Source organism: Podarcis liolepis, assembly GCF_965112155.1.
Source record: "Podarcis liolepis genome assembly, chromosome: 4".
NCBI lineage: Eukaryota > Metazoa > Chordata > Lepidosauria > Squamata > Lacertidae > Podarcis > Podarcis liolepis.
In genome coordinates this window covers 41894285-41917818 of record NC_139558.1, presented here as the reverse complement: position 1 = coordinate 41917818, position 23534 = coordinate 41894285, and the positions used below count along the sequence as shown (strand labels likewise).

Sequence of the window (23534 nt, the reverse complement as noted above, 5' to 3'; positions counted from 1 at the left end):
CCACATGCACATACATCTAAACCAAAAACCTGTTCCACTAAACATATTTTAAAAAGTGTTTTTTTCACAGCATAATATTTATATTGCATTTTGATGGTCAGCAAAACTGCCTAAAGACTCAGTTATATGGGCAGTATAAGTTGTGTAATAAATAAAAACTTTTTTAAAAGGATTAAATTGTAAACTTCTAATTTATGAACCAAAAAGCCAGCATCTCTCCTAGCACTATGTTGTTTCTGTCTGCCAATACATTTTTAAAATAGATTTTCAGTTGCCTTGGTTATAGCACAACTGGGAATGATTACTATCAGGGTGTGTTGCTTTTGTACAGTTTTACTATAGTAGAGCTTGGGAATATAGCCGGTATATTCTTCTGCTCTCCAGCTGAGGCTGTTTTACTATCTTGAGTTTTTAAGATTGATGACAATTCTGTTATAGCAGCATTGTACACTTTCCAGCGATACTTAGCTCCCAAATACATATGTGTACACACACAAATGGTCTTATAGACTACTTTTTACAAATATGTGGACTCGGGCACATCATTCAGAAATGGAAGGTGGGGAGGGGGGAGCAGAAATTGTCCCCTATATTTTGGAGAGAACTAACCCAAACCCTTGTCCTGCTCGGGGGGGGGGGGAATAATTTTGTCATTTTGTTACTGGATAATATATTAGCACATTAAACAATGGGTTTACCAGGATATTGTTTTATATGTCTCAATGTCCTTGTAACAGCATAGCAAGCTGGAAATGTTTTGAGATTCCAGCTAAGGATACTCCTGGTCAAAATTCAAGGTAAAGGAAGTTTGGATGGAGCAATTGTGGTTGAATCTGGCGGATCTGGTAAGTGCTGCTGGTTTTTTAAAAGGGTTTTTCAAGGGTTTCCAGAGCTTTAGAGGGAGTTTGCAGGCTTTTTCAATGGTGTTCTCAATAGACATGATTTCACTTAAATGTAGAGCCCCAGAATGTAACCCCTAGGTAAATGGAGAGTTGCCTGTACATCATTCTTGCATTGTATTAAATGTCACATAAGGACCAATGATTGTATAATGTTGTCATAATGCAATTATTTTAATCTGAAAAGGGGAATTATGAAGGGCTTGGCTTCCTCAGTTTGGTATTTTGTGTTACTAGCTTTTAAACAGAAAACTCCAAACATAGTAAGTAGGCACCAACAACTTCTAGAACTGGATGGCCGGGACATGGCCATTGATCATAACTCAGATTCCCAGCCCCACCATTGTATTTTCAGGTAGAACATGAAGCTTGCAAATTGGGACAAAGAACTGTAAATATATAAATGGCATTTTAATGGACACACTCTAAAAACCAGTTCTAGAGTCATGTGGCTGACCTCCAGATATAGCTTCTCTGAGCCAGGAGAAAGATCCAGCCTCTAGGAATTTCAGATCTAGTGTCTGAAATAACTAAATAAATAGAAGGGCTTCACAAGTGAATGCTATTGCAGCATAATTAGGAGCTCAGCTGAGGCTGTAAATGCAACTATGAGTTTAGGCCTTAAGGAGCAAACAAATATAAACTTCTCCAAATAATCCCAAAAAACTATAAAAGATGGTACACATTCAACTAAGCTGGTTTGCATAATATGATCAAATAAAACTACCAGGTGTTAAATGTAAACAACATAACAAAAAAGAAAAAGACAGGGACAGGTGATTGTAACTTGGAAAGCAATAGCTTGGAGCTATATTAGACAAAAAGGAAGAAAACTCATTTCTAGTTTATAATAAATATTCCAGAATATTTATGCAGAAATGTCAGACAAAACCTATTCTAAACGAGAACTGAAACCCACAATAAAAATGTTCTACTTTATCAAAAATATGTGCCTAGCTATCATCCTTACATCATATTCAAATGTGAGGTGATGTCCTGAACCCCTGGCCTACCTGGCAGCAAGTCAGTATGTCAAGTCCAAAGTCCTGGGGTCAAGCAAAGTCCAAAAGTCAGGAAACACAGTCCAGATGTCAATCCAAGTAGTCAAGTCTGAAGTCCAGCAGTCAGGATACAGTCCAGAGTCAAACCCAAAGCACAGTCCTGTAGACATCCATGACCATCCAAGCCAAGGCCCACCAACATGAGCAGCTGAGCAGACACAGCCCCTCAGCTCTGCTTCCCTTTTGTACTTTGCATGCTGATTGCAGCACCTGGGCTTGATGAGGCATGTGACCGTCACCTGTTCCAAGCCTACTCCAGCTGAGGAATCACACACTTCCTCCCAGAGCTAGCTAGCAAGCTCCACCTGGCCAGCTAGTGAGCTATAGGCCCTTGCCTGCCTCAGCCTCCTAGAGTGCCACTCCCACTCAGAGCCCACCATGTTCAGGGAGACAGGGGTTCCTCTGCTGGTTCCTGTGCACTGACCCCTATCCCCTCCGTCACCCTGTGGATACTTCTTTCCCCACCCCCTGCTTGCCCCAGTGTGTCCCCATCCCAGCTACACCCCTTTCTTCTCCCCTTCGTCCTGCCAGTTCACGACTGGTACAAACCAGTTTTGGTTCCAGGAAAAAGAAGTTAGCATTTTTTGGTCCTTTATTCAGTTGTGGATATCTGCTACCGCTCCCTCGGCATGATTCACTTTCTGATATTGTACAACATTTCACTATGTATTGAAAGTGCTCCCCAATTAAAATTATACCCCATGTGAAAAATTTACACATCAGAAAGTAGGCTAGCCACCCTGGTGTAGATGCACAAGGAATTAATCCACAGAGAACTTGTATTCCTTCAAAAACACAGGAAAACATCCACTTTGTGCTCCTCCTTGGGCTTCCATTACAGTGGTACCTTGGTTTCCAAACTCAATCTGTTCCGGAAGTCCGTTCTAAAACCAAAGCATTCCAAAACCAAGGGGCGCTTTCCCATAGAAAGCAATGCAAAACAGATTAATCCATTCTAGACTTTTAAAATAATCCTAAAACAGCAATTTAACATGAATTTTACTATCTAACAAGACCATTGATCCATAAAAGGAAAGCAATAATCAGTGTACTGTACTATAAAATAAATAAGACAGTATTGTAGATGATAAATTTTATTTTTTTTAATATTTAAAAATATATATTCTTAGCTTCACTGATGATAGTCATTGTTTGCATGGGGGGCTTTTATCCATTTCTGCAGTCACTCAGTCAATCCATCAGTAGCTGAACTGGGTTCCACACAGTCACAAAAACAAATTAACCGAAAAAGCCTCAAAAACAAAAACACGAAATAAATAGCAAAAACAAAAGTGCCAAACTTAATCCATTCCGGAAGTCCGTTTGACTTCTGAAATGTTCAAAAACCAAGGCACAGCTTCTGGTGCAGGCGCCCTGGAAACAATAGCCGACAGCCACATCGGACGTTCAGCTTCTGAAAAACATTCGAAAACCGCAACACACACTTCTGGGTTTTCGGCGTTTGAGAACCAAGGTACCACTGTATTCTACCTTGTAGCCCATGTCCAGTGTAACTAACACGCACATACCATTTGCAGGTAATTTCTCTTAGGAATAGCATTTCTCAGCAGAAGACACTGTGCATTGAGGATGAGTTTCCTTAATGCCTGTCATCCTCTACAGCAGACAGAAGCATCACTGACACAAGATAGAAACAAAATTCTTACTCTGATCTACTAAATTTCATTTTGTTAAGAATACTAAAACTCTCCAGTTGACAGCTACTGAAAATAAACTATTGTACCACATCTTGAAAAAAGTCCACTGTGACTGTAGCAGAGGCTACATCTAACATAGTTATGGCTGACAGACTAGAAAGTTGCTTTTATATTGTTAATACTGCGACAGGGTTTCACAGGGAACATTTTGAACTTCGTGACAGTGGAGGTGGTTTAGCTGACACTTTGCTTTGGACTCCAGATGAGGCCTTTTTATGGTCAAATCTCAGGCTGCGAATTGTGCTGTTTATAGCTGCAACACATGCTTTCCAGTCATATCCAGTTTCCTTCAGCTCAAAAGATGGGTAAGTCTCTTGCAGAAAGTCTAATAATAAAAAAAGCAAGTTACAAATTGTTTATTCAAGTTTTATATTGCTTAGTAAGTATTGAGTTATACACTGTTCAGATTAGGTAAATTAAAGGCATCCTACTTTGAAGAGAGAATCCTACAGTACCCGTAACTGCTTCTGACAAGCAACTACTAAATCAGGAATCCTACAAATGAGCAGTAAATGCCTTTTGGAAGAGCCTCATCAACATGATTGCTCCTCTGGTGCTGTGGAGCCCTGGTATCCTAGGGAGCAGCTTGTGATGAAACAGGATGGAAGATGGTGGCACAGAACTCGCTCCAAAGCTGACTGAGCACAGATTAGGGCACATAATTGGACCTACCGTGTGGCAATAAGGGCAGCAAAGAAGTCCTACTTCACAGCCTCTAGTAATCATCCAGCAGAGCTCTTACAGACCATCAGGAATCTGGTCTCATGTGTAGGTGGGGACAAGCATTTGGAGGCCTCCTTTGACCATTTGGTCCATTATTTTGAGGATAAAGTTACTTGACACTGTAGCAATTTCGATGCTGCCATTATTGTAACAATTCCACCTTGATCACTGAAACCTCTTGATGGGGCACTTCTGGTGGGTTGGCCTGAGATTTGGTTGGCCTATGCAGTAAAGACCAAACCTTGAAAGTGGCAAGCCCTGCTGTGGAACGCCCTACAAGTAGAGGTTTGCCAGGAAGCTTCCCTGCCTCCTTTTAGACATATTCTGAAAGAGGTCTTGTTTAGACAGAGCTCCACAATATGAATTTCTTTTTCACCAACCAGTATCTCCTGATGTTTTATTAATGTTTTAAATCTTCTGGATACATTTGCTGATTTTACAATATTTTGTATACCACCCTGATATATCTTGTTAAAGAGCAGTTTATAAATATTTGAATAAATATTTCACAGCCTGACAGCTCAGTCCTATATAATGTCTGATCAGAACCAAATTGCACTGAATTCCATGGGGGGTTTACTCTCCCGTTAAATTGCCTTTAGGGATTGCAGTCTGCATCTCTCCTATTGAAACCATTACTGACCTCTAAGAGCATTTATTTTGTTGCAGTCCAGTGGATGTGTGCCACGGTCCAGGTTGCCATACACATTGCTTTTTATCAGGATATTCTCTGTGAACAGATGACGTATCAGGTAGCGTGCTGAAAGTTCTGGCCGAGTTTTTCCCTTGGCTGCAAAAATAACTGAAAAGGGCAACTGGACATTCCTTGATGGGTTCCCAAGGTGTGCTAGAGAGGAGGCATTTTTATTATTATTATTATGAAAAAGATTTCAAACCCTGTTCTTTAAGCAGAATGGCTCAAGAATGGTTGACAAATGTCAGCCCTAAGATTGTCAGTCTGAAAGCAGGGACCATCTAAAAAGCTTAGAAATCTAACTATCCTGTTTTGTTCTAAGTGGAATGGTTTCATGTTTGTTTTCAAAACTGATTAAAAATGAAGAGTTCTGTCTCTACAATGAGCAGATTCCTCATAATTCTATATTTCTGAAATGCCTAAAGTAGGTAACTAAAACAAACCCATGCCTGCATGCTCAGTCTAAACTGAAGCAGGGAAAAAATGAAGGACGATTTATCAGACTGCTAAAAGTCTAATTTAACTTGTGAGCTACCCAGCTAGGTATAACCCACCAGCCACTATGCTCTGCAAGCTGCTTGATCGCCCCACCCCCATTCTTTCCCTCTTAGACAGACAAGGGGGGAAATGCAGGTTTTTAAATGCCTGGAGGACTGGTTTACAGTGTTTGAATTCTGCATATGGCTTGCACAGTTCTGACATAGAAAACAAAGGCTCAGCAGCTTACCCATTGGCTCTAAAGAAGGTGGTTCACTGGAAGAAGGTGCGGTTTTATTATTATCCCCTGTTGAATTCTGAAGCTGGTTTGATATTGAACTGGTTTGAGAATTGATGTCACTCTCTTCCCCAATATCAATTAAATCTACACACATGGATGTGTCTGGAGCTTCAGGAGCTTTCTCTTTTCCCTCAGTGATCTAGGAAGCAATGTAGCAGGGAGGAATATTTCCATAACTAATGTAAAAATGCAGTGATAAACTTCTACAAATATCATAAGGAAGAAACTTAAATGAATTAAAGCAAGAACAATATTGTCTATTATTTTATTTCATAGTATTTTCAATTGAGTAAGGTACGTTATTTTTGCTCTTGGCAATAGCAGTGACACAGTAGCAAAAGAGGTAGGCATTCTTCTGTAAATTCTCTATTCAATTTGAAACATTTGAAGCAATGGCCGTGAATCACTACTTCAGTAACTAGAGATCTATAAATATTTTGTATCAATGGGCCTGAAACATCCTTAATACTTTCTGGGTTTCAGCGTTTATTATTAACTTCTGATTTCAAACTTAAAATAATTGCTTTCAGAGAAATGCAGTCCGGGCTAGGATGTGTTTATAGAGGCGTCAACACAAAGAAAGAAACTTACTGGACTTGTTTTGCTTTCATAACGTAAGCAGCGGATCATTGCATTCACATTTGTAATACAGGTTTTCCAGTCTTTCCCACGCTCACTTAGATCATAACTTGGGAAATAAGCAGCAAGAAATTCTGCATTCAAAAACACAATTATTATTTTTTAAAGCACACTTATGTTACTATGAAACACCGCACTTCTGTTTTAAACAAACCATTGAATAATAATAATAATAATAATAATAATAATACCCCGCCCATCTGGCTGGGCTTCCCCAAGCCACTTTGGGTGGCTTCCAACAAAATACTAAAATACAGTAATCCATCAAACATTAAAAGCTTCCCTAAACAGGGCTGCCTTCAGATGTCTTCTAAAAGTCTGGTAGTAGTTGCTCTCCTTGAAATCTGGTGGGAGGGCGTTCCACAGGGTGGGTGCCACTACCAAGAAGGCCCTCTGCCTGATTCCCTGTAACTTGGCTTCTCGCAGTGAAGGAACTGCCAGAAGGCCCTCGGCGCTGGATCTCAGTGTCCGGGTAGAACGATGGGGGTGGAGATGCTCCTTCAGGTATACTGGAGCAAGGCCGTTTAGGGCTTTAAAGGTCCACACCAACATTTGAATTGTGCTCGGAAATGTACTGGGAGCCAATGTAGGTCTTTCAAGACTGGTGTTATGTGGTCTCGGTGGGCGCTCCCAGTCACCAGTCTAGCTGACGCATTCTGGATTAGTTGTAGTTTCCGGGTCACCTTCAAAGGTAGCCCCATGTAGAGCGCATTGCAGTAGTCCAAGCGAAAGAGAACCAGACCATGCACCACTCTGGTGAGACAGTCCGTGGGCAGATAGGGTCTCAGCCTGCGTACCAGATGAAGCTGGTAAACAGCTGCCCTGGACACAGAATTGACCTGTGCCTCCAGGGACAGCTGCGAATCCAAAATGACTCCCAGGCTGCGCACCTAGACCTTCAGGGGCACAGTTACCTCATTTAGGACCAGGAAGTCTTCCACACCAGCCCGCCTCCTGTTCCCCCAAAACAGTACTTCTGTCTTGTCAGGATTTAACCTCAATCTGTTAGCTGCCATCCATCCTCCAACCGCCTCCAGACACTCACACAGGACCTTCACCACCTTCACTGGTTCTGATTTGAAAGAGAGGTAGAGCTGGGTATCATCCACATATTGATGGACACCGAGTCCAAACCCCAGGATGATCTCTCCCAGCAGCTGCATGTAGATGTTGAAAAGCATGGGGGAGAAGACAGAACCCTGAGGCACCCCACAAGTGAGAGCCCATGAGAGTATCCATTTTGAGAGCTTGTGTAAATTGAAATATTTATGAAAATAAATACTGATTACCTGATTCTAACCAGACAAAGGCGATTAGGTAGTAAAATATGTTAAGAATATTTCCTAAAGCAAAGAAAACCATATTTCATCTGAACTGAATTAAGTGCATGTATACCATTAGGCTAATTTGTTTGCTCCAGTTGCAATAGGAACTGCCATTTTGTGTGTGTGAATGTATGAAAACATGCAGTTTTTTGATACTTGCAAGTATAATCATACTTGCAAGTTAAAGGCAACATTAGGGAAAGAGGAGAAAAAGTGCCCAGCGAGGGTGGAGTTTAAACCTTCTCCTATTCACTATTCTCCCCCTTTCCATTGTCTCCTAGCCATATTTCTTTCTGTTGTTCTAGGCAGCTGGGGGGGAAAGGAGAAAACCACTTGAGAGAGAAGGAATTGTGGATGAGAACTGGCAGGGAAATGATTAAGCACTTTTCTTCTTGGCTACTTCCTACCTACTGTTCTACTCTATCTAAATATTGGAAGAAAACATAAAACTGGAAACCCTGTCTGAGTCTTATTATGTAGTTCTGGCCTAAGGAACTACCAAGGGTTGAAAATCTAACCCCTTCTCTTAAACCAGTGTGACATCAGACGGCGGTGAGCGTCCTGGGGGGCGCCGCTCCCGGCGATGTCACCCCCCTCAGGGGTGACACCCAGGGCGGACTGCCCCCACCTTGCTCCGCTACCGCGTGACATACCTCTGATTGCAGCGACCTTGTTTGGGTCTAGCGTCCTGCGTCCTCGAGCCCTTGTACCCATAACACTGCATAGCAATGTTTCTTTTGGGAACAAAACCCGGACCAAGTAGCGTGCAGCATACTTTGGCACGGTCTTTTGCCATGCTTTCATCAAATAGTTGCCAAGGACTTTCACATTCCGCTTTGGATCACCAATGAACTCTAGATAAAGGAAAATATTAGAAGAGTATTAAAACAAAATTGCACTGCACCCACTGCAAGTCCTCCAAAGTGCCATTCTGGGCTTCTAACATTTCACAGACATGGCCCACGTTTTTGGAAGCCCCCCCCCCCCCATTCAGTAAAGACATAATTTTTCTAATCTCTTAACCATGATTAAGAAACTGGGAATGGGCCACAGACTCCTTACCCCTTCTCCTGCAGCACATGAACTTCCCCATCCCTGCTCTTTTCACAAATAACAGTAGTGCAGTATTATTTCTACCCAGATAGTAATGCTAACCATCCTTGCAGTCTGGTTGCAAACTTCAGTGAGCTGTAGGGAAAGTCTCCTAAATATTCAGTCAAAAGAATAACACTCAATAAAAAAAGAAAAGGAAAAGGATGCAACACAGAAGCACCTTTTAAAACAGTGCCAGGCTGAGTGATGGACAGGGAAATTGTTGGAGGATAGTGGCTGCTATGAAAATACAACCTGCCATTATGCCCTTGTGGGCATACCAAAGGGCAGGTACAATAGGGATGCCTTTATGGAGCAGGAAGTGAGAAAGCAGAACATTGGTGCTATGAGAAACAGTGGGTGGCTACCTTTTCAGTTTAATGGAAGAATCCCTGTGCATGCAAAAGAGTGGAATTAAAGAAGGAATTAAGAGCTAAACACATTATTCTTATGAAAACTGTAACTCACCAAAATTATGACTCATAGAAGAAGAAGAGGGTACCTCATTACTAATATCTGTACCACCGGTTGAAGTTCTGTAAGTTACCAACGTTTTTTTCCTCTCCAAACTGGTTTCAGGTAATATCACTGGTGAGGGTACAGCTGAAGATTCTACCTGAACTGGACCATCAGTAGTTGAAAGACTAGCTTGTGTAGTTGAAAGACTAGCTTGTGAAGGAAGGTCACGCATCTTATTAGCTGTAACTGGTGCATTCAGTAAACGACTAGAGGCAACTGCTGAACTGGCAGAAACAGAAGATGACGAGGGTGGCTCATTACGAATACTTCTACTTCCAGGTGAAGTTTTGTTAGTCACTGTCCTGTTGTTTCTCTCCAAATTAGCTGCTGGTGGTGTAGATGCTACTGATGACACCACTGGTGAGGCTATTGCCAAAGATGCCACAGTGACAGAGCTTTCATTGGCTAGATTGGTTTGTGAAGGAATATTAGGCATGTCACTAGCCACGTTGAATGGGGGACACAGTGAACGGGTGGAAACAATTGTAGGAAGTGGTGGACTCTGCCTGTGCACAGGGGGCTGTGATTCAGGTTGAAGGGTGTGTGGAACTGGCTTAACTGCAGATCTGGTCAAAATAGGAGCTCTTTGTAGCTTAACCTTCATGGGTTGGCTCTGACATCCATGCCCAGGGGGTAAGATCTGACTTGGTTTTCTTTCTGTTGCCTTCTGGATTCTGATTTTTCCAGGTAAGAGATTTCTAGGACTTCTGTACGTAAACCTAAGTGGCCTCTGAAAAGGAGAGAAAAACATTGAGCAAACACTTCATTTTGCCACACTGCTTGGCATTAGCCCCATTTGAAAAAGTGGAGATTATCAGGTGAGGACATACTGGAGGCAGGAGTACTCAAATGCTGTGCTTTGAACGGAACTGATTTTATATGTTCAGATTTGTTTTGCATCATGTTTTGTTAGCCATCTTAATCATAGTCTACAGTGGTACCTCGGGTTAAGTACTTTATTCGTTCTGGAGGTCCGTACTTAACCTGAAACTGTTCTTAACCTGAAGCACCACTTTAGCTAATGGGGCCTCCTGCTGCTGCCATGCCGCCGGAGCACGATTTCTGTTCTCATTCTGAAGCAAAGTTCTTAACCCGAAGCACTATTTCTGGGTTAGTGAAGTCTGTAACCTGAAGCGTTTGTAACCTGAAGCGTATGTAACCCGAGGTACCACTGTATTTGTAGCTCAAGCTATATAAAGTTATTTCAGCAACTTTGAAAAAAGTTATACAATATAGGCTAGCCTTTTATATACAAACATTAGGTTTATGTTTTTGTGCAGTGTTTTCTTATTACTATATCTTGCATTGTAATAGAAACCAAACATGGCCCCTGTTAGATGTACTGTGCTATCCCAAGCTGTACACAGTTATGTGCCTCTGGTACAGGGTTAGGGATGCACAGGATGTTAGGATATTTCCGTTCCACCTTAAAAAGGACAGGCTGTTGTGAGTCACAGCCTGCGTACTTCCGGCTCACAGGAAGTTTCTGCTTTTGTATATAGTTTTTGTTTCTCTCTGTTGCCTTGACACGCAGGCAGGCAGTCATGTTCTTCCTTTGTTCTGACCAACGCTGAATAAAGCTGTAAATATGCTGCTCTCCTGAGTGCATCTTTCGTTGTGCGAACCCTGCGAAAAGGGCGTGCATGAGTCCTGGGATGTGGACAGCTATTTCCGAGGCTCGTGTCGCTAATTGACTGATACTGTATCTATGGGAGATTGATGGATCGTCCTGAGACGACGTGGAGTCATGATGGCCTTTGTCTCCCTGGCAGTATCCTAACACAGGGATGGGGGACCTGTGCCCTAGAGATACTGTTAGACTACAGCTCCAATCACCCCTGACCATTGGCTATACTGGCCCATCCCTGCTCTAGTGCATGGCCAGATTAGAAGCTTAATGCCATTTTTAAATCACCATGAAACACAATAAGAAAAACACCATTAAAGACAATTAGAAAATTAACAAAATATCAACAAAAACTAATTGCAACTACAGCAATTTAATACTCACTGGTTTTAAAAGTAAAGGCTTTAACCGGGTGTGTTGCATTTCTGAGACCTTGCGATGAAGGCTCTCAAATTTCTCATCCAGTTTCAGAATGGCATCATACATGGCCTGCAAACATACATTTATTTATGTCAGATTGGAAGAGAGATTCAAAGCCAGCTGGAACTCAAGGGAGAACACCAAGAAACTGGTGCCTAAACAGACCTTGCTTTGGAAGAACTTATAAAAGCAAGAATGGAGAACCAGAAGTTGCTGGACTTAAACTCCTGTCTATCCCAGCCAATGGTGATGGTGTAATGACATTTGGAGGGCCACACATTCCCTATCCATGGCAAATGGCTTCTCAAACAAACAATGAAGGACGGCACAGTACCTGACAATAATTAAGGACTTCCATAAGAGTTTTCTGCTGATCTCCTGCACATGAAGCTTCAGATACAACACTCCCCTAGTGTAAAGACAATGAAAATGTAACCCTAGTCACAGGAATAATTGGAAACAAAAATGATAAAATAAAGCTCTCAAATTTAAAAGAAAGCAATATTTTAATTTGCGCAGTTCCTCCTGCAGAGAAGCTATAAATTATTTTTGGAAGTATACATACACATTCATCATCAGGGTCATATTCATAAATAACATCTCCATCTTCATATTCAGGCTCTTTGGCTCTCATCTAATAAAAATATTGAAATAAAGAATATAAATAACATAAATTATAACTGATATGGCACTTATAATCATTTGTTATTATTGTTCCGTGGGCTGACTAAGAAAAATGATTTTAATCCATACTCAGTTTTGTTAAGAAAAGCAGAACGCTGGTGCCACGCTGTGGATAAGAAATTCATTACATGGAAACGATCAATGTGCTCCACAGATACTAATAGTTCATAGAAAGACAGTAAGCAGGGCTTATAGAAACAGTTTGAATTGTTATATTTTTGTGTCAGTTATTCGATAAAAGTTTATACAGTCATACCTCGGGTTACAGACGCTTCAGGTTGCGTTTTTTTGGGTTACAGACCGCTGAAACCCGGAAGTACCGGAACGGGTTACTTCCGGGGTTTGGAGGTCTAGCATGTGCAGAAGGGCCAAATCACAATCTGCGCGTGCGCAGACGTGCCACTGCGGGTTGCGAATGTGCATCCCGCACGGATCACGTTCGCAACCCGAGCGTCCACTGTATTTTAATGCTGGGATAAGCTGATTTCAGTCTTTTGCAGTCTACTTAAAAAACAACCCCTAAAACCCTAGAATCTCTGTGACCCGAATTAAGTTCTTAATCTGAGGTACCACTGTACAAGTAATTTATTGGAATATACTTACCCCCATTAGAGAGGATGCAAGTCGGCGCCTTTTACGTAAATAAACTAATTCCATTTGTTCTGGATTGCGACTGAGCCTTGGCGCACTTGTTGAAAGATTTTCCTGTGATCCAGCTTGCTCCTCTATATCCAATAAATCTTCATTACCTTCTAAAAATGTAAGTTAGGCAGTGTCTTAATAATGCCTTAGATACCACTCAAGAAAGATTTAATTTAGTTTTATACCTCACTATCCCAATTAATTAGTATTCTCATAGAATGCTACATTTAAAAAGTATTTCCAGAAAATTTGATTCGCTGTGGGTAAGATTTCAAATCTAGCACTGGAAGGGTAGAAATCTGGGGGTCACAAGTTTTGGCTTGGCTACAGTACCAAGGCCAGACAAAAATTATGCTTCCCTAGATAACAACGCTGAACCCCCTATATGAAAAGTCATAATCATCTTTCAAAATGAAATTAAACATAATTACCATATGTAAGATGAGTTACATAGCGACCATCACACTTCCCTTGAGTTTCAGGTCCATTTTCTGTATCTTCCATTTCTGAATCATCAATTATTACAGTGTTGTCATCATCTTCAGCATGCACTGCAATATAGCCTAAAACATGTACACAGCAAGGGAGATAAATTAGATGTTATTAAGTACAGTAGTTTACACTTCTCTGTATAAGCCCAACAGCCCAATGTATCTACAATAAAAGCCTTTTATTGAGCCATATAGTAGATTTTATGTCTACTCTACTTTATAATTTAACATAACGTAAATAAAGCAGCCTTCTCCCCCCCCCCCCCGCCCATTCAAGTTAATGGAGGGATTCGGTTGACTTGTACTACAATCACAAACCTCCACTTTCCACATGGAAAGTGAAGGTCTAGAGAAAGTGGCTTTCAAATTAAGCACAGCTGCACATTGATAAGTACTGCTCCTCCCAAGCAGTTATGACCATCCAGTCACCGAGAATAAAACTTCATTCCCACAGATTAATTCTCATTCACCCGAGGTTAAAGAGTAAAGATGAGGTGGGGCAGGGGGAAAGTGTAGTGAACCTGTTTTGCAGGTTTGAAGAGACTCGCAGTTATAATAGCAATAATTGTGTGCAGCTGATTCATATGGAAACACACAGTAAAAGAACAATGCAATAAGTTGATCTTAAAAGTAGCCTGAAATATCACAAAATAAAGGGGCAGAAGTTAGGGCAGAAGGTTGGAGCATGCATTGTGTGCATCACACAAAACCAAGAATCAGCACTGTACTGTACTTGGTGGAGGGAATGCTGGATTGTGGATTGGACCCAGGTCTTGCATCATTCATTTACTTCCTTATTAATTGTTTGGGGTACATTTCACTTTGTACCTATTAGAGCTGCGCTTGCTTCACTTTTCCCTTGCCTCTCTTTTTATTTTAGGAGGGAGGCTTCGGGCAAAAAAACAAAAACAAGACTTTCCAGTGGTCATATTGGAAAGGATGATGTGTTCATTTGACTTTTAGATTATGCAAAGCACATGCATGCCCAATTATGTTCCTAATTGTCTCCTGAGTAGATTCTCCCCACTCTCAGCAATCTATTGAGCAAAGCACAGAATCCTAGTTTGACCTGGATACATAAAATAGGAGTTAATGAAATGTCTTACTGGATGCTAAGACTTACAGTACCCTATCATTAGGTATGAAGCACTTAAATTTTATCACAAGAATAAGTCTACCTCTTTTAAGGACACAAAACCCAAGGATCAATGACAGCCAAAGAAAAAGACATCAGGACAAAGATGACAGCTGTACCATTCAATGTGGCTCCATTCAATGCTTTTGTGGGGGAAACCCCCTCTTTTTTAAAGGGAAAAATGTTTGTACTAAACACACACCCCGACACTTTATTTTTTATGCTGCAAAGCAGGTCTATGCAGCTGCCTTGTTTCTGGTGTTAGAATGACAATACATGGCCTAATACTTCCTCATTTTTAAAAAAGTGATCACAGTAACCACTATGTTTTAACTTTTGTGTTCAACGTAGGTGTGAGACAATTTCTTGGTATGAACTCCCACCACTGGCTCTTTGGGATACTGTCTGGATGTCCTCATTTTATTTTATTTGTTTAAATAATTGTTTGAAATAACAGTTTGGAAATGAAAGGGAAAAAATTAAGCACCTTTGGATGGAATAATTTCACCTTTCCATTCTTGTTTTCAAAGACACCTTACAAAATTATAGGAAAATTAAGCACACCACAAAGGTATAATTTCTGCAACTCTGAGGAAGCTGCTGTTCTGAGCACAGGGCTGGTTTTAGGTTTGATGAGGCCCTAAGCTACTGAAGGTAACGGGCCCTTTATATGTCCAGCTGTCCTTTGTCAACAACAAATTGTCGCTGTTTTTGTGTGTTGAATATATGCTATATGGTAATTTATGGACCTAATAGGTATCTAAAGCCATTTGCACATAACAGTTAGGAGCCTAGACAACACAAAACACTGTTGCTGTATGTAGGTTTTATTTTATTTGTTTTTTATCTTATATTTTGGATATGTACATCCAGATTTTTCCCCCTTTAAATTTTTTGGGGCCCCCCAAGAGAGTGGGGCCCTAAGCTATAGCTCGTTTAGCTTATACGTAAATCCGGCACTGTCTGCGCAGTCAGAACGGCCCTTTTACTCTCAGCTTTAAAGTTTAGAGGGACGACTGCGCTGCCTTTGTACACACAACTGAGCGATGCTCACTTCTGAAGAAACACGCGTAAGACTGCTCAGGGTGGCTGCAGTCTTGTGCCCCATCGAGCACAGGGGGAAACAGACCTGCGTCTCCCCGCCCCCTCCGCACGAGAACGGCTTCCTCGAGCCACCTGCCGTGCAAACGGCTTCCCGGTGTTCTTCAACGCCAACGCACGCGCACGCGCAGTGGCGAGGGAAGCATTTTCGTACATGCTCAGTTCCTTCGCGTGGCACAGCTACAGAAGGTGGGCGCTCGCGTCCTCCCCACACTCCGCGCTCACCAAGATAGCGAGCTTTCATTTATCCCCTCAGTTCAATAAGGTTTTATTCGCCAGCCAAAGAAATCCCCTCAAGCCTGGCCTCGTTTCCCCCGCCCGTTAATCTCAAGCAGCCTTGGTTACTCCCCCCCCCAACAAGCGCCGACGTAACGCTGACAGACAAGCGCGCTGCGCAATAGCAGCGCCGCTGAGCACGAAGCGGGCCAATAAGAGATCAACACGGAGGTGGCTCCTCGCGAACGGCTCGGCTGCTTGAGCAACGGCCGTTTGCGCGTCCAGCCGTTGGAAACGTTTCTTGTTTGCGCGTGCGGCCAGGCGGCGGGTGGGCTCCCGGCTCCCTGTCCGTAGCTTCTTACCTTTCGCAGACATGGTGCCGAAAGAGAGGAGGAGGGAGGGGAGCCGCGGACAGCGAGGCCCAGCGACGGAACAGACCCGGAGTCGGGACGCGGAAGCGGCTGCCGCGACGTGAGGCACAAAACAGTTTCGGTTACCCTTGCGGCTGCGCAGTAGGGACTTGGGCGCGTCTGCCAAACGGGCGGCCGAGGGAGGGGGCGTTGAAGTGGTGGCTTCGCCTGTCCCTTACAGCGTTTGCGGGAAACGGCCTTGAGAGAGCGCCCTTCCCTCCGTCGCCTCTCCCACCCCACGAGATTTCAGGATGTGGTGACGGCAAGCGCACGTTCAACAGGCTCTTTTTTCTGCGGCACATGCAGCCGTCGCTGGCAGCGCCACTGTTCCCTCGCTCTCACTTGGTTCGGTTGTGAGGGGATTGCAGAGGGATTCAAGGAATGAAAGAAACCAGTACCTTGATTATGTGAGTTTCAGGTGAATGGGCTCGCAAAGTTGCTTGCCTATAAGCAAATACTTACAGAGCATGAAGTGTTCTCTCACTGTTTTCAGATGTTGTAGTAGACATTATCTTAGGAGAGGCTTCCCTGAGTTAGCAAATGTGCCTCTTTTAAGCTCGTGCTTGCCACCTGCAATTTTCATAAGTACTTACATTCAAAATGGTAAAATAAGATCCCTTGGTGTATGTTGTGAGTTCTTTTCAAGTATCCTCCTTCCCATAGTACAGTGGTACCTCAGGTTAAATACTTAATTCGTTCCGGAAGTCCGATCTTAACCTGAAACTGTTCTTAACCTGAAGCGTATGTAAGCATTTTTGATCACAAATTGATTTTGTTTTTGATTCCTGACAAGACAGACATAAAAGGGAAACTATGGGAACCGATGTGTGATTAGTGGGGCTTTCTTTCAGAGATTATTTGTAGCAGTGAAAGCCTTAAAATCTAGATTTCAAACTTTTTGACCGTAGCTAGCCTTAACAGCACACAAGCCACTGCATGTTGAGTAAGCAATAACTTGAACAAAGGCTTGAATCCTGAAGTCATTCGCTAGAGAGCAAGGCCTGTTGAAGACAGTGAGGCTTCCGAGTCTGACTAAACTTGCATATGATTGCATATACCCTGGAAGTGGACCATTTATACTTGGAATGGTACAAAAGGACAAAATAAAATCTGAGTAAAATAGCTTTTAAGAAACTGGTTTTGGTGTTTTAGTTTGATTTTTTTGTTTTGTTTGATATCACAAGTGCTCAGGGTTGGGTATAGCAATAGTAAATTCAGAATAATAAAGGTGACGGTGTGTGCAAGTGGTATGAAGCTGGGGCTCTGCTATTGGTTGATGAACACTTGTGTAACTTTACCCTCTGCTTAATTTTCTTGTTTTTAGCACGTATCTATTAGAAATGCTTTGTGGCCGAGTTGGGATCTTAACTTGCATCTAATGGTCCTCATCCAAAACTCCTACATTATAATACTGAGCAAAGATGAATTCTGAACAATGCATAATGAATTTGTGGAATCTGGTTCCACAATAGATTATGATGACCTATAGCAAGAGTAGCCAATGTGGTTTCCCCCAGAAGTTTTTGGACTACAATACCCACCAGCCCCAGCCAGCATAAGCAATGGGGAGGGATGATGGGAGTTGTAGTCTAACATCTGGAGGACACCACATTGGCTATCCCTGGCCTATAGTTTAGGTGGCTTTAAAAGGGGATTAGACAAATCCTTGGAGGAGTCTGCTGCAATCATGTTCTCATGTACTTGGCGGTAAGTCCCACTGAACACAATGGATGGAGCTTCCTTCTGAGCAGACATACAGAGGACTGTACTATATGACTTACCGTTGGCGATAGATCAGGAGAGCTGTAGTCTCCTTCTGGATTTAGAAGAGGCATACATTTGAAGCACAATCTGGTAAGCAGCAACTGTAAGGAACGACTGTTGCTTTCATGCCCCTGTTTGTGAGCTTCCCAGAGACATTTGGTTGGCTGTGGTAGGAAAGGGGATGTTGGATCAGGCAGACCTTTAGGGCTGACCCAGCAGTGCAGCTCTTGCATTGATTGAAGTGAAGAGAATGGAGCAGTTTAATTGCAGTCACGTTTATTTGCCATTTCTATACACACTTCCTAGATAATCAAACTTTTCTGACACATTTTAGAGAGGGGGTTCACAATGAAACTGTCACTGTTTTTACTAAAAATAAATACAAGACTTAAAGTGTTGCACAGCTCTAAAATATACAAAGGCTTGGATTTAATGTAAACTTTGAAAACATTTTACAAAAGAAACCATCTTCGCAACAATTTAAAAAGTTCATATTTACAAATATTACAAAAATACAAAATGGATGCAAGTCCATAAACCATTGTCTCTTCTGCCAGCATGAACTGGTGATAGTACCAAAATAGTTACACTGTAACCTTCTTAATTGGTTTTTTTTTTTTTTACTTTTAAGTCATAACCTACAGTATTTCTCTAAATCTGCCACAATTGCAGCAAATGCACTCTATCAGTGACCTTTGGCAAATGCAAACATATGCTTTATTTGCTTCAGCTAATCCATATTCTCTATGCTCCCACAATATTAAAATAGGAAAGAAAAAATGTTATTGAAAGAAAAGATCAAACAAACAGCTGCATAACTTCAAAAACCATTCTTGTAACATCAGTGCAAACAACATAATTGCAAGTTGGAATGATGGCTCACAAATTACTTACGTGTTTATACCCTGTTTCAAGATGGGATGTGTTTTGAGGGCTCTGAAGACACTACTTGTGAGCACAATCCTATGCATGTTTACTTGGAAGTAAGTCCCACTGCATTCATTGGGGCATGCTCTCAGGAAAGCGTGCATAAGATTGCTGATTTAGGTTGTTTTTATCTCCAAATTTTGTCACCCTGGTCCAGAGATCTATGCACTCATACACAGGCAAGGAGCTATTGCTGGTTATTCCCATTAACGTCAATGAAAGGGCATCACTGTGTGCATAAAGTTATGTCCCATCCTCAGTTCTAAGGGGAGCAACCCTTGTGGGCAGCAGAGCTCCATTTGCCAACCATCTATTGCTGAATCAGGGGTTGTTTGCCAATATATATATTTTAAAGTGGATTTACAATCCATATTCATTTGGGCTTTTAATCTGATAAATAGAAAATAGAAAAACTTTGTCATAGATTTTTGAGTAAACAAAATAAGTTTTTTATATGATAGTTTTGTGAGCATTACATAAGAAGGTGTTTCACTGCCTTCTAATTCAAGTTGCATGTACTTTTTTAAATATATCTCTCTATATTTATATAGCTCTCTGTGGTATCAATACGAAATCATTAAATGCCTTGGAGTGTTATCCACAATGGAAGCGTTCGCCAGCCTCAATGCACTGTGGATGGCACCTACAAGACTGACATCTTGGAGAAACCAATTCAGCTGTTTTCTAGAACAGTTTTGCTATAAAACACATTAGCATTTTTTAAACAAATGAATTTGGCACTTGGATCCTAAACACGTGGTGGTGATATTTCTGCCTGTGACACTGAAGCAATGCCATTGGTGATGCTCCATTGTTAGCACCAAGAGTTAAGACTCAGTTGTCTTAGCATCAGGAGTTTGTAAGGGTACTCTGGCAGTAATTGAGAGTGGCCTCAAATGGCACTTGTGCCTCCTATATCAAATTTATTATATTGTTCTTTTCTTTTTTTTAAACTACATGAATCTTGTCAACCCACTAATGCTTTCTACTTCACTTGCTTTTTGACCACTTTTTAGAGCTTGCTTAGTAGCTCTATTAGGCTGCAATCCTGAATACATTTCCTGGGAGTAAGTCCCATTTAACTTTATGGGACTTACTTCTGAGACAACATGCATAGGATTGCACCATTAGACTTGCTTGTAATACTAACTAACACCTCTCTATTACACATCCCTACCAAACATTTAGGTTAGGTTTTGCTTATAGCAGTCCAGATCCTAAATGTCTGTCCCAGCGTATCTGCCTACTCTGCCTCCATAACATCTCTGCAGTGCGCCAGAATGTTGTCATAGTTAGTGACAACATACTGGCTCAGAAGTGCAGATGGCCCATCCTAAATCTTTATTTGCCAGCATGGCAAATTTTAGAATTGGGCCAGTGATTTCCTGTTCTCACTAGTCTTTTTACACACATGCTTACCATTCATCTTTTGCCACACTGGAGGACTATAAGAAAACCTAAAAAAAGAAAACCTTGTATATTTTTCACGAGCTCCTGATGAAGATGAACTTCAACAATTTGTGACTAATTTTGAATCTTGTTATTTGCTCAATCATTTAAACTACAAACAATATATTTAAGCTTATCCTTATGAGCAAACTAAAAAGTAATCCTCCCTCTGCTTTCCACCCCTTCTAAATTCCTAGTAAACTTATTTCTGCTTGAAGCCAACTTACTTGTAGACTTACTAGTGACTATCAACTTAATTCTGCCATTTGATTCAATCTGTACTGCACAACACATTCCTCCTTAAAACTGCCCTCAGCACTAAACCTTCCAGCATTTGTATTCCACAGTTAATATCAATGGACTGCATTTTAGAAAACTGGGCCTGAATGTCTATTTGATTTTGGAGTCTATTGCAATGGGGAAACTGATGCATCTATGGAAAATATTCTATTCTAAAAATAGTGACATTGTTTTGTGCATATGAGTGTGTTTTTTAAAACCCCTGTTGTACTTGATCTCATATCAATTTGTTTTTGCTCCTAGTTTTCCGACAAGAAAATTCAAGTAACTTCAAGTAATCCAGCTTTTGTTTCCCTGCCTTCATTTATTCAAAGTATTTGCTTGGATTCCTTTTCCACCCCACCCACTATATATTCCCACCCTGTTAAGCATTTCTGGTAAAGCCAGGACCAAAAGAAACTGAGTTGTATGTGGCTGGCGTAATAGACCAAAGAGCTTCCCCATTCCAAGTTTAGTAAGCTATATAAAGTATGCATACATACACCTATTTCTCAGCTATTTTTTTCACAGTGTCATTTTCTAAATATTTAGGTAGCATGAATGTTGTCCGCACAAAGCTTCACTGAAAAGTTGTTACACAATTTTATTGATGAATCAAGAGCATTTGTTGCATGCTTAATAGTTATTTATTTTATGAACATGAAACTAATCTTGTTTCAAGATTTACGTTACCAGGTTATGACTAGGTCACCCAACAGCCTAGTAGTAGTAGTAATATGAAAACATTTCCTTATACTTGCCCCCTCTTTACAGTCATTGTTCAAATTAAGTGTCAAACATCAGAGTAAAGTCTGACAGCTCATATTTTGCATTTAGAAGAGGGGGAGGTGTTTATTTTCCCATTTAAAGTGTGCTTTTTACCCGAACAATTGTTCTTGTTGTTGTTATGGTTATGGAGGCACTAGAAACTTAAATCCGTTTAACAGATGTGGCTTCCCCCAAGAAATCCTGGAGTTGTAGTTGTGTAATGGGGCTACGAATCTCTATGGCATGTGTGGGCAACCTTTGGACTGCTAAGTCCCTGCCGCCCCATGCTTCTGAATTTTGCTGTTTACATGCAAAGGAAGTCACACTGAGGGAATCATCTTTGTGAGCCTTTCTTGCTATATAAATTGCACTCCCCATAGGTTGCCAGATACGATGGGGAGGAAGATGTCTGGGAAGAGACAATAGGATTAACTTGATTTAAGAGACTGATATTATTCTCATTTTACCAACTACAGTTTGACTAACTACACTTCTCTAGATTCTTGGCAGGGGGTTGGGAGAAGCCTCAACTGCAAATCTGGTTTATAAACAGTTTGTATTTGTAGTGCCTGCAAATAAGCCTCTTTCCACAAGCTGCTCTTCAAAATTAGCTTGTTTGGAACAGCACTTTTGGAAAGAAAATTGATCAGATAATATCAAATTAATCTTATAATAATATTTTATTCAGATTTTCCCAAATTAAAGGGTTAAAATTGTGTTAGAGGCTTTCATTATTCAATTACAAGTGGTAGATATGTAAATTATGTTTGATATTAAAATTGTATTCACAGAATACAGTCAGTACCATTTTTAATCCTTTTTTTGTCTTTCAACAAGGTTATCGTTTGCCACCAACCAATTTTCTCTCTGATAATTCTATTTACACATGTTTATCAAAAATATGGATATGTACATCTGTTTTGTTCATTTCTTCTAAATTTTGTTTCTGTTCATTTTAATGTAAAAAAATACCAATTCCTCAAGCAATTTAATGTTTTTTCCCTAGGGAAGCACAACAGTGAAGGTAATGTTTTTGATCCTAAATGACATCTTTGGAGGGGCAGAGGGAATTCTGAAAATTGGATAATGTAAATCTACATTGACAATGAGAAACATGACAATGAGAAACAAATGAAATGAAAGTTAACCATTTAGTAAATTTCTACTTATAGAAAAATGTGAAGTAATAAATAGCTACAGATCATCTTCTCATCTCCCAGTCTCTTAAGCAACCCTTAGCATTTTCAAGCATCAATATTGCCCTGCATGATATTTGACTGCTACAGAATTGGCCTTTTATAGTCAGGTGAGCCAAGTGATTGCAGAGTCCTCCCATTTAACAGTCAGAAGTGTGCTCTGGCCCAGGTGTAGCCTATGTGGAACTCTGAGAAGATCGATCATCATGAGGACTGCCGTCAGAATTCTCAGTCTCTCCTTCGGAAATGGCTTGCATCGGGGTGTTGTACAGTCTGCAGCGGACACTGTAGCGGCTACTGCTGGCTGCCGGGGGTGCCCGTGACCGCCCCACTCTTGAAGATGCTGATGTTGGAAAGCTTTTTGAGGAAATCCCTTCTGCATTCATTCTCGGAGTGGAAGGAGAGAGAGGAGCTAATGCCTCGGCACTTGATGAGGCTTGGGGAGACTCATCAGCATTTTGAAGAGCATCCCCAATTAGTTCTCCAGGAGATTTGGGTGAAATAGGGCTCTTTAGTATCTCTGTGGCTGACATCCTGTAGCTAGAATCAGAACGGCTGCCCTTTTTCAGGAGCAACAGTTTGAATTCTTCATTAGATGTGTTGGACTTTTTGGCGTTTCTGTAAATAAGCCCAGGAGATCGCTGACTGCTTGCTGGACTTGCTGCACCAGTTGTAGGCGGAACATTAGTTGAAGCCGCAGGTGATGTGTTGCTGGCACTAGAAGACACGCTGCTAGTACTAGATGAAGCTCTCAATCTGTTCCTTGCAGAAACCTCTCCAGAGTCCTTTCTTCCAAGAACTTTCCTTTTTGAGCTGTAATGGGGAGGGAAGAAGCCATCATATTCACAGCTTTGATACCTATCTCATACTGTTTTTGCTGAGCGAGATCACAAGATATTTGCAATTATATAGACAGTAAACAGCGTCCTCTATAAAACTGAACTATATTAATATATTTACCAGTACAGTATAATGGC

At 41.2% G+C, this 23534-nt stretch overlaps 2 protein-coding genes and 1 long non-coding RNA gene across 13 annotated transcripts in view; 1 reads left to right on the top strand and 2 right to left on the bottom strand.

Moving 5' to 3' along the window:
• Positions 1–1679: 1679 nt before the first annotated feature.
• BEND2 (BEN domain containing 2) lies at positions 1680–16257 on the bottom strand. Of its 7 annotated transcripts, none has more exons than XM_083501897.1 (12): positions 16127–16257; positions 13253–13384; positions 12783–12931; positions 12061–12129; positions 11830–11904; positions 11460–11564; positions 9398–10178; positions 8491–8691; positions 6465–6586; positions 5823–6012; positions 5045–5248; positions 1680–4003 (listed from the first exon to the last, which is right to left on the bottom strand). In XM_083501897.1, exons 1-12 carry the CDS (start codon positions 16137–16139, stop codon positions 3813–3815), a joined length of 2232 nt encoding a protein of 743 aa, XP_083358023.1. In that variant the 5' UTR covers positions 16140–16257; the 3' UTR covers positions 1680–3812. The 7 variants fall into 7 exon arrangements, with proteins under 7 accessions (XP_083358023.1, XP_083358028.1, XP_083358024.1 ...); XM_083501902.1 differs by having other exon boundaries at positions 5045–5131; XM_083501898.1 differs by lacking the exon at positions 16127–16257 and adding an exon at positions 15577–15891.
• On the top strand, positions 16160–22567 carry LOC310706385. The gene is made up of 4 exons (XR_014525814.1): positions 16160–16292; positions 16331–16585; positions 17887–18028; positions 20858–22567. It is a non-coding gene; the product is annotated as an uncharacterized lncRNA (long non-coding RNA).
• Positions 18198–23534, bottom strand: part of NHS (NHS actin remodeling regulator) — a 236975-nt gene continuing 231638 nt past the window's right edge. For all 5 annotated transcript variants that reach the window (XM_083501794.1, XM_083501793.1, XM_083501796.1 and 2 more), the window contains one exon: positions 18198–23370. In XM_083501794.1, coding sequence (XP_083357920.1) covers positions 22734–23370 — 637 coding nt within the window. In that variant the 3' untranslated portion in view covers positions 18198–22733. The remainder of the gene's footprint in view (positions 23371–23534) is intronic.